The following is a 15301-nucleotide window of genomic DNA, read 5'->3' on the forward strand; positions in this document are numbered from 1 at the left end:
AATGTTTCACTTCTTTCCCTTTTCATTTTTAATGTAGTTTGTCTGACATCTAACCAGACTTTGGATACCCTTGGTTCAACATTTTGATTTAAGAATTTAAGAGGAGAGACCAGGGTAGGGATGGTGGGTCAGTGTTAGAGCACTTGCTTTGTGTATGAAAAGTCCCAGGTTCAGTCCACAGTATCTCCAGATAGAAGTGGAAAAGATTGCTAAGTGAACCCCTTGAGAGCTGCTACCAACAGTTCTGGGCTAAATGGGTTTGACTCAGTATAAGGCAGCCTCGTGTGTTCCTAAGCACATACCTAAGTATGTTTTGTGGCAGTGAGAAGCATGCTGTAGTGGTACCACATTATGAAATCTGCTCCCGTCCAAAACAGGTTAGCTCCCCATCAATTTATATCAGTAGATTGATACCTTTCATTGTTGCAAGGTCCCCTCTGCATTCAGATGTAAGGAAACCCCAGTAGAACGCAACTTGAGGTTGCCCTGGGCTGCTAATTTCAGGTTGTGATGAAATGGCAATATTTGGTTGTTTTCAATAGGTTTGTACACAGTTGTACCCTTGCCGGGATACAGCCATGTTTTGGGTTGCAATTGGGAATTATCACATTCAAAAACACCGCCATTGATTGCATCCCGGCTCCCAGTCATGCTCAGGCAGCTGATTTACAAACACGGGAGCTTCCCATAATGCGGTAGGACTAAGTCACTTTATTTAGAATGTGATAATCTCCTATAATTCCCAGATCCCCTTCACATGAACTTTTAAGCCAGGTATCATCCATCCTATACAGCTGGATAATTTCTTGGGGCAAAAACAGGGATCCAGTCTGGTTCCTAGGGTCTGGGGGACTCCCCATACCCTGAAGATTTCCCACCTTTAGTGAAAAAAATCCTAAGACTGGCCTTCTTCAAATATGCTGAACTATAGCATCCATCATCCTCAGACAGACCAACCACAGGTTAATGGAGTCTGTAGTCCAAGCAGCCAGGCTGGGAAAATTGGCCTAAACTGGTTAAGTCAGCATAACATCTTCCCCTCTGCACTCTGCACTTAAGAGGGCATCTGAAGAACTCAAAAGCTTATGTGGCACTTACTGACATTTTGGTCCTAATGTAAAGGATTACTGTTCAGCAGCTTCTGGGTTTGGTCTAATGGACTGACACAACTACCTGCAATTCCAAGTGGATTTTACATTGTCCTCAGGCTGTGTTGGGTTACACTGGCGAAGTACCTTCGCAAATCAACAAACAAAAACAGTTTCAGTCGTGTTTGTTGTATAGCTCAAAGCTTTAAAGCAATTCGCTGTGGGTTTGTAAAAAGCCAATAAATCCTTTCACAAAGGGAAATGAGATTAGAATAAAGCCTTTTCTTCTGGGGTGATCTGCCTTGCTTGCACCAGCCAGCCTCACAAACCATGCCCAGAATGCAACATGATGGGAGAGGCAAGCAATTTTTCCACCTCAATCTAGTTAGTCACTGCAGATCAAGGTCAGTAAATCTGACTGCTTATAAAGATTAAAACAAACAAGACACTTGGTACATTGCCTGAAAGACGTTAGTTACCCTGTGTTGTTTTTAACTGCAACATAGCTATAGTGAACGCTGAGCTCATTTCCAACACAAACCTAACTGGGATATTCTAGTAACCTTTCAAAGAAAGAAGGTGAGAAATATACTTGCTTCTATGCTAGGGTGGCAACTGCCAAAGTTTGGGGTGAAGCTCAGTGGGTAAAGAATGGAGAGGTCTCAGTTTTTTTAATTTTTCTTTTAAAACATCACATCTTACTGAATTTTCGCTTTAATTATGTGAAACTATGTAAATATAAATACATTTATGCCGTGCTCAAGATATTGTAATTTAAAGGTATAATTTTAATTTTGATACTTGTTTATGTCACAACTATTACCACTACATTCATTGATATATTGGAATTAGGTTTTATGAGTAACTTTGGTACAAAAAACATTACTAAGGATTCTGTAGGGTGTGGTATGAGAGGAGGCCAATGGGTGGGGTGACCACATGAGTTACCATACTGGGTTACACCAGCCCTTTCTTTCATCTCCATCGTTATCTGGGTTGATCTACTCCAACCAATCTTGTTACATGGGCTAAATATAGGGCTATGAACTTCTAGTTATTGTTCTAAAGAGAGAAACAGTGGAATAGAGTAACAAATGAATACACTTCTAGGCTTATTTACTATTCTCTTTTCATTATTTCAAATATTCCAATAAAACCATTTCCATTTCCACATCAAGCTTTAAATATAACATTTAAATCAAGTATACCAAAGCAGCTAACATTATTTAGAGCATTGGAAAATCCCCCCCCCCAAAAAAAAAATCAGGAAAATATCACTGTTCCTAACTAATGATGGGTGAGAATTTCATTTCACTCCACCTTTGACAAGAATTATCCAATGTTTGCCAATTCCTTCCTATTCAAGATGAAAAGTATTTGAGATTTAAATATTCAAATATGGGATGTACTGGAATATTGGTCCATGAAAGGCGAGGGCTTTACATTCCTTTAAAGGGAATGTCTTCCAAATTCTTAAATGACTTGTACTCTACTTATATTCTATGTGCTCTACTGTGATGTTGTTGCTCGCCATCAAGTTGGTGTCACCATATGGTGACTGATCAATGCGAGACCAATATGGTCTCCTGTATGCTGGGAATGTATACCTATCAAATTTGGCCAGTTCCAAGGGAGGAGGATTCCATTTCTATCAATTTTTGAAGACTTTTTTCAAGATCACATTTTGAGGTTTAAGACAGGGGTGGGAATTGTGCAACCCACACTCTGCATGTGGCCTACTGAGGTCTTTTGTGTAGTTTTCCACAGCCCTGCCATCACTGAAAACAAACAGGCAAAAAACCAAAGACAGGACAATGGAATTTTGGAAGGTTCTATGAATCGCCAAATCAAATCTATCAGATGCAATTTTGCTATTAAATGTCACACATCCCTTTCTGGTTTCTTCAAGATGTCTGTGAGCAGCACTGAAAGACCAACAGTAAGCCTGTATTTGCAATATCTTCCTTTAACTTCCTCAGTAATTGTTCCAAGTCTGAGATGTTTTTTTCCTATGAGAATGGTGTCATCCACATATCTCAAATTCTTGATATCCCTTCCTCCGACCTTCACTCCCACTTATTCTAACAACCATATAACAATGGCATGAAATCCCTGGAGAGAATGCATTCTTTCTGGGAAAGACTGAGCAGCCAGGAAGAGCTTCCAGTATTTATTATAAGTTTTTCCAAAACTCTGGAGGAGTTTGACAAGATCAAGTTATGATTGACCTGTGGTCTAAACTCCGTGCCTTCAATGACTCAATGGAAGATTTCCCTATCCCTAAGACTCAAATTGTGGGTGTGTTGATTTTTGTTAGGATCATGGTTTGGGAGGTGAGGGTTAAATTTCTCTTCTCCTCACTGCAATCCTAATGAAATTAAACTACACTAATATTTTACAACCCCAATGTATGATGCATCCCATCATGCATCCAGTGCCGCAGCTAGTTAATGTTTGACTCAACCATGCAAAAATAAATGTCAGAATGAGGCCCGAGAGTAGGAAAGAGGGACAGATGGTTGTGGATTAACTACACTGAGCATGAACATTCAATCTCAGCTTTTATTTTCTGAGATGAATGAATGGCTATGGCTAGAACAAAAATCCTATCGGCCATTTAGGCTTGGACCCAAATCTGCCAATGGAAACCAACACAGTTCACACACTCTAGGGCTCTCGGTGGGAGAAAGTCCTCCTCTACAGCTACTATATGTGATCCAGGCTGTTGCAAGAAATACTGTTTGCTGCTTCATAAAGGAGCAATAAATCTGGGTTGTTGCTTTATAAAAACACCAAACGGCAAATCTGCCATTTGTTACTTTAAAAGATTGCAGGTGCAAGAACACTAGTGGCAACTTCATTACTTCTGTTCTATATTTCTAGGTGAGGAAAAGAGGGGGAGACAAGCAAGCACACTTGTAATTTGCTTTGGCGTTCAAGCTGGAAGGCAATTTTACGTGATGCTCTGAGCAGATTGAAGAAATTATGAAGCAAACATTCTGAGACTTGCTTATTTGAAGAGGTGGGTTTTATATATTCACTATATCACTACACTTCATTGCCAGGCAAACATGATGAAGGAGTTTATATGTGTGCATTGATGTACACTTAAAAGGGGGCATTCATCTTTCAAGGCTACAATTACAAACTGCACACATTTATACTTCCTGGTTAAGCAGCGACAATACAAAGATCTGGGGCCCTTTCACACTGTACAATTATAGTGCTATAATTCCACTTTGACTAACATAGCTCTTGTCCTATGGAATCCTGGGATTTGTAGTTTAGATTTCTCAGCCAGAGTGTTCCAGTGCTTCACCAAATTACAGATCCTAGGATTCCATAGGAGGGAGTATGACAGCTAAAGGGGAATTATAGAGTGATATTTGTGTAGTATGAAAGGACCTCCAAGATGTATCCATACTGCAAAAATAAAGCCATTTTACACCATTTTAATTGCCACAACTCCATCCTACAGAATCTTGGGGTTTATAGTTTGGTGAGGCACTAGAGTTCTCTGACACACCAGGCTGAATTCCTCACCAAACTACAAATCCCAGGGTTCCACAGGACAGAGCCATGGCAGTTAAAGTGGTGTGAAGCTGCTTTATTTCTGCAGCATGGGAACACCCCCAGTGTTTTCAACCAGCTGTTGGCACCCCTAAGTATCCAAGTTGCTTTCCAAGGTGCTGAACCTATTTGGGAATAAGAGCCAGGAACCAAAATAGCCCTTTTAACTTCAGACTAATACCCAAAGTGGAATCAACATCCCACTGACAGGTCTACCAGCTATCTACCACGCCCACAACCTGAATTTCATTCTACTTCGGTAGGTAGGTGAGAGAATGCTAATGTGGTATAGTGGTGTATTAGACTGTGGCACTGCCATGGAAACCCACTGTGAATAATCTCTGAGAATTCCTGGAGAACAAGAGAGGTCCCAGCAAACTGGAGGAGGGCAAATGTTGTCCCCAGATCCAAAAAAGGGAAAAAAGAGGACCCAAATAATTACTGCCCAATCAGCCCATCAATACTAGGAAAGATTCCAGAGCAGATCATTAAATAGTCTTTAGGTACTTAGAAAAGAATGCCATGATCACTAAAAGTCAGCATGTGTTTCTCAAAAACAAGTCACGCCAGACTTTTTTATATATAAAATTATATATAATATCCCTTTTTTATATATAAAATTATCAGCTTGGTAGATGAGGGGAATGCTGTGAAGGTAGTGTATCTTGATGTCAGTAAGGCCACTGTCAAGGTCCCCCATGATATCCTTGCAAAAAAAAAAAAACAACCCCCTCGTAAAATGTAGGCTAGATAATGTGGCTATTAGGTGGATTTGTAATTAGCTGACTGACTGAATCCAAAGGCTACTAAACAATGCTTCTTCTTCATCTTGGGCAGAAGTGACTTGCTGTGTGCCACAGGGTTCTGTCCTGGGCCCAGTGTTATTCAACATGACTTGGATGATGGAATAGAGGGCATGCTTATCAAATTTGTAGATGACACTAAATTAGGAAGGGTTGCCAATACCCTAGAGGAGAGGATCAAAATTCAAAATGAGTTTAACAGATTAGAAAGATCGGCCAAAATTAACAAAGTAAATTTCAACAGGGAGAAATGCAGGATGCTACAATTGGACATAGAAATGAAATGCACAGATATAAGATGGGTGAGACCTGGCTTGCAAAAGTACGTGCAAAAGGGATCTAGGAGTGGACCGCAGGATGGCATGTTTAAGCAATGTGATGTGGCAGCTAAGAAAGCCAGTGAACATGCATGTATGAATGAACTCAGTGATCCAAGTGTGCAGAATTTTCTTATTTCTTGAGTATGAGCAGGTGAAAATTAGATGCACCCTCTTGATGTAATAGCATTTGTCACAAGAAAGAGAAAGACTTGTCTAATAGTATGCTTGAGTGAAACAAAGCACTACAGTGCAGGCATTTCATTAGGCTGTGGTTGTAACTTTACAGATAATAAATCTTTGATGCTAAAAGGCTTTGCTTCCTATGAAGAAATAGCTTGTAGGTAATTTTGTCAAGTGCATTCTGGTGTCAATTCAGGTTTAGGATAACAAGGGAGACAAAATTACTGCAGGTGCCTGTTCATCATAGCACAGATATGAAATAAGGCCTTCTCTTCTGTCTCTGGAGAAATCTGGAAATGCTTCAACTGCTGGATGACAGAGTGACTTTCAAGGTGCGTGGGATCTGTGAAAATTTAAGTCACTGCAAGCTTGTCAAGTAGGAAGCAAAGCCTTTAAGCAGGAGTATCTAGGATTACCAATGGAAAGGAGGAATTATTTTAATGGAGGCTTTTTTTGGTGTGCTTGGGATGGCTAGAAGGAAAACAAGGATCGGCTGAAGATTTGTTTCATGTTCCTGCCCAGCTAAGCAGTGTGACTTTGCCCAACAGTGTTTTCCCTGCTTCCCTCTCTTCCTCCCCCTCTCTTCCCCAATTGCTCCCTATCTCTGAAATGGAAACAATAATGACATTCCTCACATGGTTGTTTTGAAAGCTTATAAAAGAGATGCTGTGGTGCAGTTTGAATGTTGGACTACGACTCTGGGGACCAGGGTTTAATTCCCAGCTCAGCCATGAAACCCACTGGGTGACCTTGGGCAAGTCACAATCTCTCAGCCTCAGGGGAAGGCAAAAGCAAATCCCTTCTGGTTCTGAAAACCAAAGGCTGGCATCGGTTAGGCAATTACAATGTCACAAGCTAGGCTTATGACCTCATAACTGTTTGGTATTCACATTTAGGATCATGGCACCATTGCCATGACTGCAATTGTGACTGAAATAGTTCAAGTTTTCCATACCTTCAGGCTCAGTCATTAATCAGAATGGAGACTGCAGGCAAGAAACTAGAGGAAGATTAAGGCATGGTTTCTGAGCAGGGTGACCAAATCACAAAGGAGGACAAGGCACCCCAAAAGGTAAAATAGTCCAAAATAAAAGCTAAAAATATAAATATATACAAAATAAAAGCTAAAAAAAATATACATTCATTTCATATGGTTTATTTACAACTATATTACATATCCTGTATTTTATTATGCAACTGTATTTTTCTGATGAACGTATGCTCATTAAAATGCTTTGTTAGCTTGCAATATATTTATAGAACTCTGAACAAGGCAAATGCTTAAAACTGTACTTTACTAGCAACAAATCCCTGACTGGATCTACATTTAAATTATTCCTTTCATTCATCCCTTGTGCTGAAATTATGGGGAAAAAACCTTCCAACATTTGTATTGTGTCCTCAAGCAGATCTTTGCCTAACATTTTTATTGTCTGAGAAGCAAATACGCCCTGAGGACAAATTTCTCAAATGGGAACAGCAAATATGGTGCTAGGCAATGAGCTATTTAGTCATACTCAAAATGGATAGAAGGTTGAAATGTAGAACATGTCCTGGGAAAGAAGGACATCTGGTCACTTTGGCCTGTTACAGACTGCCAAAATAAAGCTGCTTCGGGTCTCTTTGGAGGTATGCTATTTAAATGATGCATGGGTCCTAAGAGTCCGGAGGTCATGCCAAAGCCACACTCCATTCCTAAGCACCGGAGTGCAGCTTTGGTGCAGCTTCCGGATTCTTCGGATGCATGCAGCATTTAAACAGCATACCTCCAAAGAGACCAGAAGCAGCTTTATTTTGGCAGTCTGTAACAGGCCTTTGTTTCTGAGATCCTTTCCTTCCACTGGTGTGGGGCGGGGGAATAGTTAGACAATGAGCGCGGATTTTATCTCCAGGGACATTTATGCAATTCCTACCTGTTGATGGGCAGGGAGAGAAGAACCAAACCTCTCCATCTCTGTGTCCTTAAGTGTTGTGTGTGCTTGGCTCCAATCCCCCCAAAATACCAGATGCGGTTTTTGGAACCAAATGTTTGTAGAACCATGAACCAAGCAAAGGAGTGTTAATAGTCTAGCATTTTCCAGGGATATGTTTTCATTAGTGTTTGACATAGATAGAGGGCCACTCTGGAATGCTCGGAGTAGAGAAAGTCAAATACTGTACAGCCTAAGAGGATGACAGTGGCAAACCCCCTCTGAAGGCACACAACACACACATACACAAGGGGCATATCTTTCTCATCGCTCCCACTCTGGAGAAATTGTGAACTCTTGATCTAAATGTTTGTAGGAGAAAGAGAGAATGTCTGGAAAAAGGAACAGAGGCGAAAGACCTGGGACAAAAATTATGAGACACACAGAAAGCTCTGTAAGCATTTATGGAATACATCTCTCTCCAGGTTGACCAGATGTCCTCTTTTCCCAGGACATGTCCTACATTCCAGCCTTCTGTCTAGGAGGAATTCCAAAATGTTGTCCATTCTGAACACGACTAAGAAGCATGGATTTATATTTATATGAGTGTTTTTAGCTTTTATTTTGTCATGTCCTACACTTTTCTTGAATGGCCTGCATTTTCCAATGCCTTATCCTCTTTTGCGGTTATGATATCTGGTCACCCTCTCTCTTTCTCTCCCCTCCCCTATATATCTATCTACACAGAGGGGCATGGATTAGGGTTGCAAAAAGAACTCCAAATATAGATATTATCGCACTGCCTTTTTCCATCCTTCCTTCCCAATTTAAGCTTGGGGTGAAAACTTTAAATCATGGATTTTATTGCATACCTCTGTGCCCAGGCTGGAGGCATCCTGTATCCGATAATGGGCATCCTGTACCTGGTCCAGACTTCTCCAGCACTTTTTGAAAGAATGGGATATTCCTGTTCTTTCCAAAGTACGGGAGAAGTCTGGATTGAGTACAGGATGCCATGATTGGGTATAGGATGTGCCTGGCCTGGGCACAGAGGTGTGTGATAAAATCTGTGCTTAAAAGTTTTCATCCTGAGCCTAGGTTGAGAGGGAAGGATGGAAAAGGAAAGTGCGATAATCTCCTATAACAATATGTCTGGTATTTGCCCAGAGTGCAACTGATCATTTGGGGGATGAACCCAACCCCCCCAAAATTACCCTCAAATTGGTAGTTCATGGGGACAGCTTCCCACCCCCAAAGTCTTCCACACTTTCCTACCCCTTTTCTGAAGGAAGCCAAACCTGGGTAAGGAAGCCAAACATACCCCTGGGATACCTCACCACTCAAAGAAGTCAGCAAAGCACAACAGTGCTATTTCTAATCTAGTGAATGGAGACTGGTTTCAACCCATTTTTACAGATCTGTTCCAGATCACTAGCACTGCCTTGTATTCTCAACACCCCAAATTAACAGCATAGAAATTCAAGGAAAGTCAAATTGCGGCACTTTGTTTCAAAAATCAATAAATGAAACATGCATCAATTGTAAGCAAGCAGGCTGTCTTTTAAAAATCAGATCAAGAAAAGCAAAATGCCGCCACCCCTTCCTCATTTACCTGCAGGTGGATCCAGTCTGTATTTATTCTCTTGACACCAACCAACTGGTCGAAGTCTGTAATCCAAGTAAAACAACCACTGGTCATAGGATTCTGTCTCTTCCAGTCCCACATAGCGAAGGCGTAATCTTCCTCCAACATTGTCAAGCACACTAACTATCCAGTACTGAAAGGGATTCTGGAAATCCTGCAGCTCTATTAAGGAATCAACTGTAATGAGGTCTACAGGATTTTTCCCTCGCAGAGGCTGTTTGAATAGAAGCAAAACTCCTTATTTTAAACTTTATTTGAAGTCTTCTTAAGGATAACAGACACAGCAGAAGATTGTTAATTTTTTTTTTTTTTTGGTAGATGGTGATGATGCTTTTCTTCACTTTTATCCCAGCTACATCAGCAGTGTCTCCTTCCTCCTAATTTTAACCCAAATCATGCATTCCAAGCACAAAAGCAGAAGAAAAATAGGAAGATAAAAACAACTGGACTTTATTTCTCAAGCAATCATGTATTTCAGAAATGGCTCTCTTCTTTCTATTCCCAGCTATTTAAATTTTCCTAGCTGCAGAGAGGAATTGTTTAGGGCAGGCTTCATGTTTACCAGATCATTTTTCAAAACTAGAATCCATTAACCAGGAACCATGCACTGAAGATATGTCCTTCAAATCAATGATTCCTGAGCCCAAGCATTTGTTTATCATGCCAGAACTGAAGGTCATTGACAGTCCTTCCAGATAAACAGTTTTTTAAAAAACAGTCAACCGCTGGACACTGCAGTGTTCCTTCATTTCAGCAATATAACTGAGCTGAGTGGCGCCATTTGTTGCTGTTACAGTTGGCCCTCTGTATTCATGGATTCTACATCTGGAGATTCAGCACACCATGGTTTGAAAGTATTCACATACAGACAAATATCCAAAAAGCAAACCTTGATTTTGCTGTTTTACATAAGGGACACCATTCTACTATGCCATTTTAAATAAAGGGGCTTGAACAGCTATAGATTTTGGTAACCATAGGGGGTCCTGGAACCAAACTCCGGTGGATACCAATGGCCCACTTGAAAAACTTGCTGGAAATCATCAAGAGATGTACCAGTAGATTCAGATCAATCTTTACTGCCTGATTCAATGATGAGGGGTGACTTTTGAGCTTCCAGTTTGCAAACTGGTATTTAAGTATATGAATTCTAGGGGTTTCACTTCCAATTTTTTAAATAACAAAATCCCGAAACCCTTCTAAATTGATGTCAGCTATATCCTTTGTAGAGTATTTGTGTGTTTCGCATGAATGAAACCACAACAATAATCCTTGAAACAGATGTACTGTATTATCAAAATCTTGTATATGGAATGTTCAAGACATTCAAAGACACTTCAAGAAAGCATATATTCCATATATATTCAACTGTTACTCAATCCCATGGGTTGAGAGCAGATTTTGGGACCAAAATCATGGATTTTGATATGACCCCATGGACAAGTTGAGGGTAAAACCTAGGGGCATATAACAAATTATGTAAAGGGTGAAGCAAAAGATTATTATTATTATTATTATTATTAAACTTTATTTCTATAGCGCTGTAATTATACACAGCGCTGTACAAAGTCAGTAAAATTAGGAGTAAATAAAAGCCTGCCCAAGGCGTACATTCTAAGATAATAACAATTTAAAGAAGAATAGATAAAATTACCATATAGAAAAGAAAAAACAGATTAAAAACATCAAATATCAAACAAATCACATCACAAAAGAATATAATACTAAAGAACTTATAAAATTCTGGCAGGCATCACTGTTTGTGCTCACCCTAAAAGCAGCTAATGGTGGCTGTGCAATATAGAGGGGAGGCGACCAGGCACCAATGGGGCTAAGAAAATGCATACATGTCAAAAAAGAAAAGGCAAAGCAAAGAAAATGACGCCTATGTTAGCAGTGATTAGAGAGTTTAATGGGATAACTTTGCCTGATTTTAACCAAAAAAAGCTGACAAAACATACACAAATGTCTTATTCAAATCCTTCCATGACCAATTCCTGTCAGCACTCCTTTGAGGGGAAGCACTAAAAAGCTGCCGCCACCGCCATCTTCCCACCCAGACATTCAAAAAAAGGGCAAGTTTTGGATTGACTTTGTAACAGCCTTTCTTCCCCACCCACAACACAACTGATCACAGGGGCATAAGGGGATAATATGGTCCCACATGCTCTCATTCATAAATGTACATCGTTATTCTTGAATGACATCTGGATGCGCCTTAAGGCACAGATCTCTTTTAAGATGCACACCTGCAAGAACACAGCCCGGGAAGCAGCCAGGGGAACAAGGCTGCTGCTATCAATAATCAACCGTCTCTGCCTTGACTTAATTTTCAAAGCAAAGGGAGCCTTTCGAGAACTGCTAGAGAAACCTAGACAGCTTTACTGCTAAATCAATAAGCCATAAAATAATCATAATCCTTAACAAATGCCTGGCAGCAACTGCAGCCTGTTGTGGAAAAAAATTTAGGTCCTCAGTCATGCCTATTGATTAAACAATGCAATGATTATCCTTGTAGCAAGGAATCTACAGGCTCTGATATCCTCATTGAAAAAGTCCTGGGACCATAGATTTTGTAGTGGGTGTGGTGATGAAGAGGCACTGGACACCAATACTGCTTGGACAAGAGGGTTTGGGGGATTATAATTCCAACAACCAGCCAGTGGCCATGTTGACTGGGGGATCCTGGGAGTCCAAATCAGTAACTTTCCTAGGCTTTGGATTTCAGCAGTACTACAGCACAGACCTAAATGCAGGTGGTCTGTTTAGATCCAAAGCTATGAAAAGATTATGTAATTTAACAATGGGGGGAAAAAACAAATCGCACCACAAAAGGCCTGTTGGCTCTCATTAAAAGTCTCTCTCTCAGGGTGGAGAAAAGCGGTCCTTTACATATAAATAGAATGCAAGTCCCATTAGCCCTAGCCAGCATAACCAAGATTGAGAGGAGATACAATTCAAAAACTGCCAGAGGGATGTATCTATACCAGCTGTGGTCTATTCAGAACATCATTCTGGATTCACAGTGGTTAACCAGATGTTTATGGGAATCCCACAAGCCAGGGAATCTCAGAAGTCAGTTTCCTAACCATACAAGGCAAGTGAACTATATATACAATAAAGATGAGGGGGGAAACCCCCTGCACAGGATATCTATCTATCTATCTATCTATCTATCTATCTATCTATCTATCCACCCACCCACTCATCCATCTATCTATCCATCCACCCATCCAATAGCCCATCTTTCTCCCAGCATAGTATTCAAGGCAGCATACAACTACTAAAAACATTTTAAATGTTCCTGCAAGCTGTGGGAACTTTCCAAACACTATTTTTCTTTCCATCAGTGAACTTTCACATTAGGGAGCCCTGGTGGCACAGAGGTTAAATGCCTGTACTGCAGCCACTCACTCACAGTCACAAGGTTGTAAGTTCAATTCCAGCCAGGGGCTCAGGGTTGACTCAGTCTTGCATACTTCTAAAATGAGTACCCCACTTGTTGGGGGCAATTGGCTTACACATTGTAAATCACTTGGAGACTGCTTAGTTCAATATGAAGTGGTATAGAAATGTAGCTGCTATTGCTATCAGTGTTGCCCAAGTGGTTAGAAACAATAAATGTTAACCACAGTTGGGAAATTGTCGAATACCCATTCCATCCCTAGTCTACAAATCTATCAGTTGACAGATTCTCCATGTTTATCCTAGTCTTTTTGTTGTCATAACTTGTGTTTAAATCTATACACATAGAGAGAGACACAGAAATTATTATTATATATTATTATTTTTAATAAAATCCCTGGGTACAAATTATGACAACAAAAAGATTTACAAACACATTAATAACACACAAGAGAATGGAGAGATTCATCATAAAATTGGCAGGCACTTTCCAACTAACAAATACAGAAATGAACTAGCACGTAAATACTATAATTATGAACAGTGGCTTTTGAAAGTCATAAAGGAAAAACAAACATCTCATTCTGTTCCAGCTGCCTACATTTTTGGTGTTTGAGAACAATCTATTATAGCTGAATGCTATCACTTGCCACTCAGTTTTATTAATGTGTTTCACTGTCGAAAATCAGGAAACATTTTATTGTCATAAATAAAAAGCAGGCTATAAGTGAAATACCATTCCCCTGCTTATATTTAATAAAATAAACTTGGACATTGTTGGAAAGAATAATACTAGGAGGAAGAAGTAAGTTTGGGTATCATAACCTAAGTAGTCTGAATATTGTCTAATAGTACTCCTTATGGCTCATTAATGAAAGAGCTAAAGAGTTTTTAGAAAAGCAGGAAGGGGACCAGGGCCCGATACAGACAACCCAAAAGGGGCAGGTCTCTGCCACCCCTTTCTGCACTGGATTGGGGCCAGGGCAGCCTCACCGACAGCCTCTGCGCCCCCAATCTGGTGCTTTTCAGGCCACAGAGAAGCGGCAAAATGCCGTTTCCCAATGGCCTGGAAAAGGGGTATCCTTGGGGCTGCATGCCCCCAGACACCCCAACAGGAGCAGCCACGGGAGAAAGCCCCTTTCTCCCTGGCTTCGTTCCTGTGGCAATCTAGTTGCTGCACGAATGAAGTGCATGCCCAAAAGGAGCTCCGTTTCACAGTGGTGCAGTGACATCACACACCGGTCCATGTGGAGGTGGCACGTGCATGATGCCATCGTCCCGCGCTGTGTATGGACGGCACACCTTCAAAATGGCGCCGTCCATACAAACTAGGGCTGGGGAGTGTGCGGTTGCTGCGCACTCCCCAGCCCTGGTTTTGGCCCTAGGATGGCGCTTCCGCTCCGTCTGTATCGGGCCTAGAAGATCCATTCGAAAAAAAAATGGAGAATCCGTAGACTGATAGAACTGCAGACTAGGGATGGAATGGATATTCAACAATATCCCAAGTGTGGTCAAAATTTGGTGTTTCCAGTCATTTAGGCAACACTAATGGAAAGAAAAACAGTGTTTGGAAAGTTCTCACTACTTGTGGGAACATTGTTGCTGTTACTCTTCGCAGCCTTAAAAACAAAGTTAAAGAAGTGTTAAACTGTATTATTTCTATAGTGCAAATGCAGCCAGAGTTAGGCATGCAAAGAATATTAGCATGCTTTCTTCCCCTTGACAAGTCAAGAAACCTCATCCAAAGAAAAGAAAAGAAAAAGAGGGGAGGGAAAGAAAAGAGGAATGGGAAAAAATGGAAAAGGGGGGGGCATTATTGAGATTTTTGTCTAGTTTGCTTGGCATACCAGAAAGGGAAACATAGGTCCTGAATATGGCGGTTAGGGGGATTGATACAGGACATTCAAAACTCCTATTCTACTTCTTCAAGAACAGGACAAGGCAACAGTAAGACAGTATCATGCTCTAAATAATAATAATAAATAATAAAAAATTTATTTGTATACCGCCCTTCCAACGATTTCTGCTCCAGACAGCTGTTCTGAATACTGCTGTCCCATCATATTCAGTCTTCTGAACAAGTTGCAGAGGATTCACATCCATGCATTCAAGGAAACACACAAACCAAACCTGGGTATCAACACTGCAAAATCACAGAAATTTGATACCTCTTTAACTGCCATGGCTCCCTCCTATGGAATTCTGGGATTTGTGGTCTGGCGAGAGGCATTCATCTGAACTACAATATTGGAGCTATAGGGCAGCAAATTATGAGTACCCCTGATCAAACCATGAATCCCAGGATTCTACAGAATGGAGCTACGTACATGAAACAGGTATCAAAATGTTGCAATTGTGTAGTGCAGATATACTCTGGGTC

The 15301-nt window shown here is 40.7% G+C and overlaps 1 protein-coding gene and 1 long non-coding RNA gene across 10 annotated transcripts in view; one reads left to right on the plus strand and one right to left on the minus strand.

The window, feature by feature from the left end:
• The window catches only part of LOC121930981, an 87015-nt gene extending 82975 nt beyond the window's left edge, over positions 1–4040 (plus strand). Inside the window, exon 3 of the long non-coding RNA XR_006104048.1 lies at positions 3972–4040. This is a non-coding gene — a long non-coding RNA (uncharacterized LOC121930981). The remainder of the gene's footprint in view (positions 1–3971) is intronic.
• Positions 1–15301, minus strand: part of SFMBT2 (Scm like with four mbt domains 2) — an 85288-nt gene that overhangs the window by 34998 nt on the left and 34989 nt on the right. For all 9 annotated transcript variants that reach the window (XR_006104047.1, XM_042468043.1, XM_042468045.1 and 6 more), the window contains one exon: positions 9484–9730. Coding sequence is in view for 8 of the 9 variants with exons in the window: in XM_042468043.1 (XP_042323977.1) it covers positions 9484–9730 (247 nt within the window). In the remaining variant the exon portion in view is untranslated. The remainder of the gene's footprint in view (positions 1–9483; positions 9731–15301) is intronic.

This window comes from Sceloporus undulatus, chromosome 5 (assembly GCF_019175285.1).
Source record: "Sceloporus undulatus isolate JIND9_A2432 ecotype Alabama chromosome 5, SceUnd_v1.1, whole genome shotgun sequence".
NCBI classification, from domain to species: Eukaryota; Metazoa; Chordata; class Lepidosauria; order Squamata; family Phrynosomatidae; genus Sceloporus; species Sceloporus undulatus.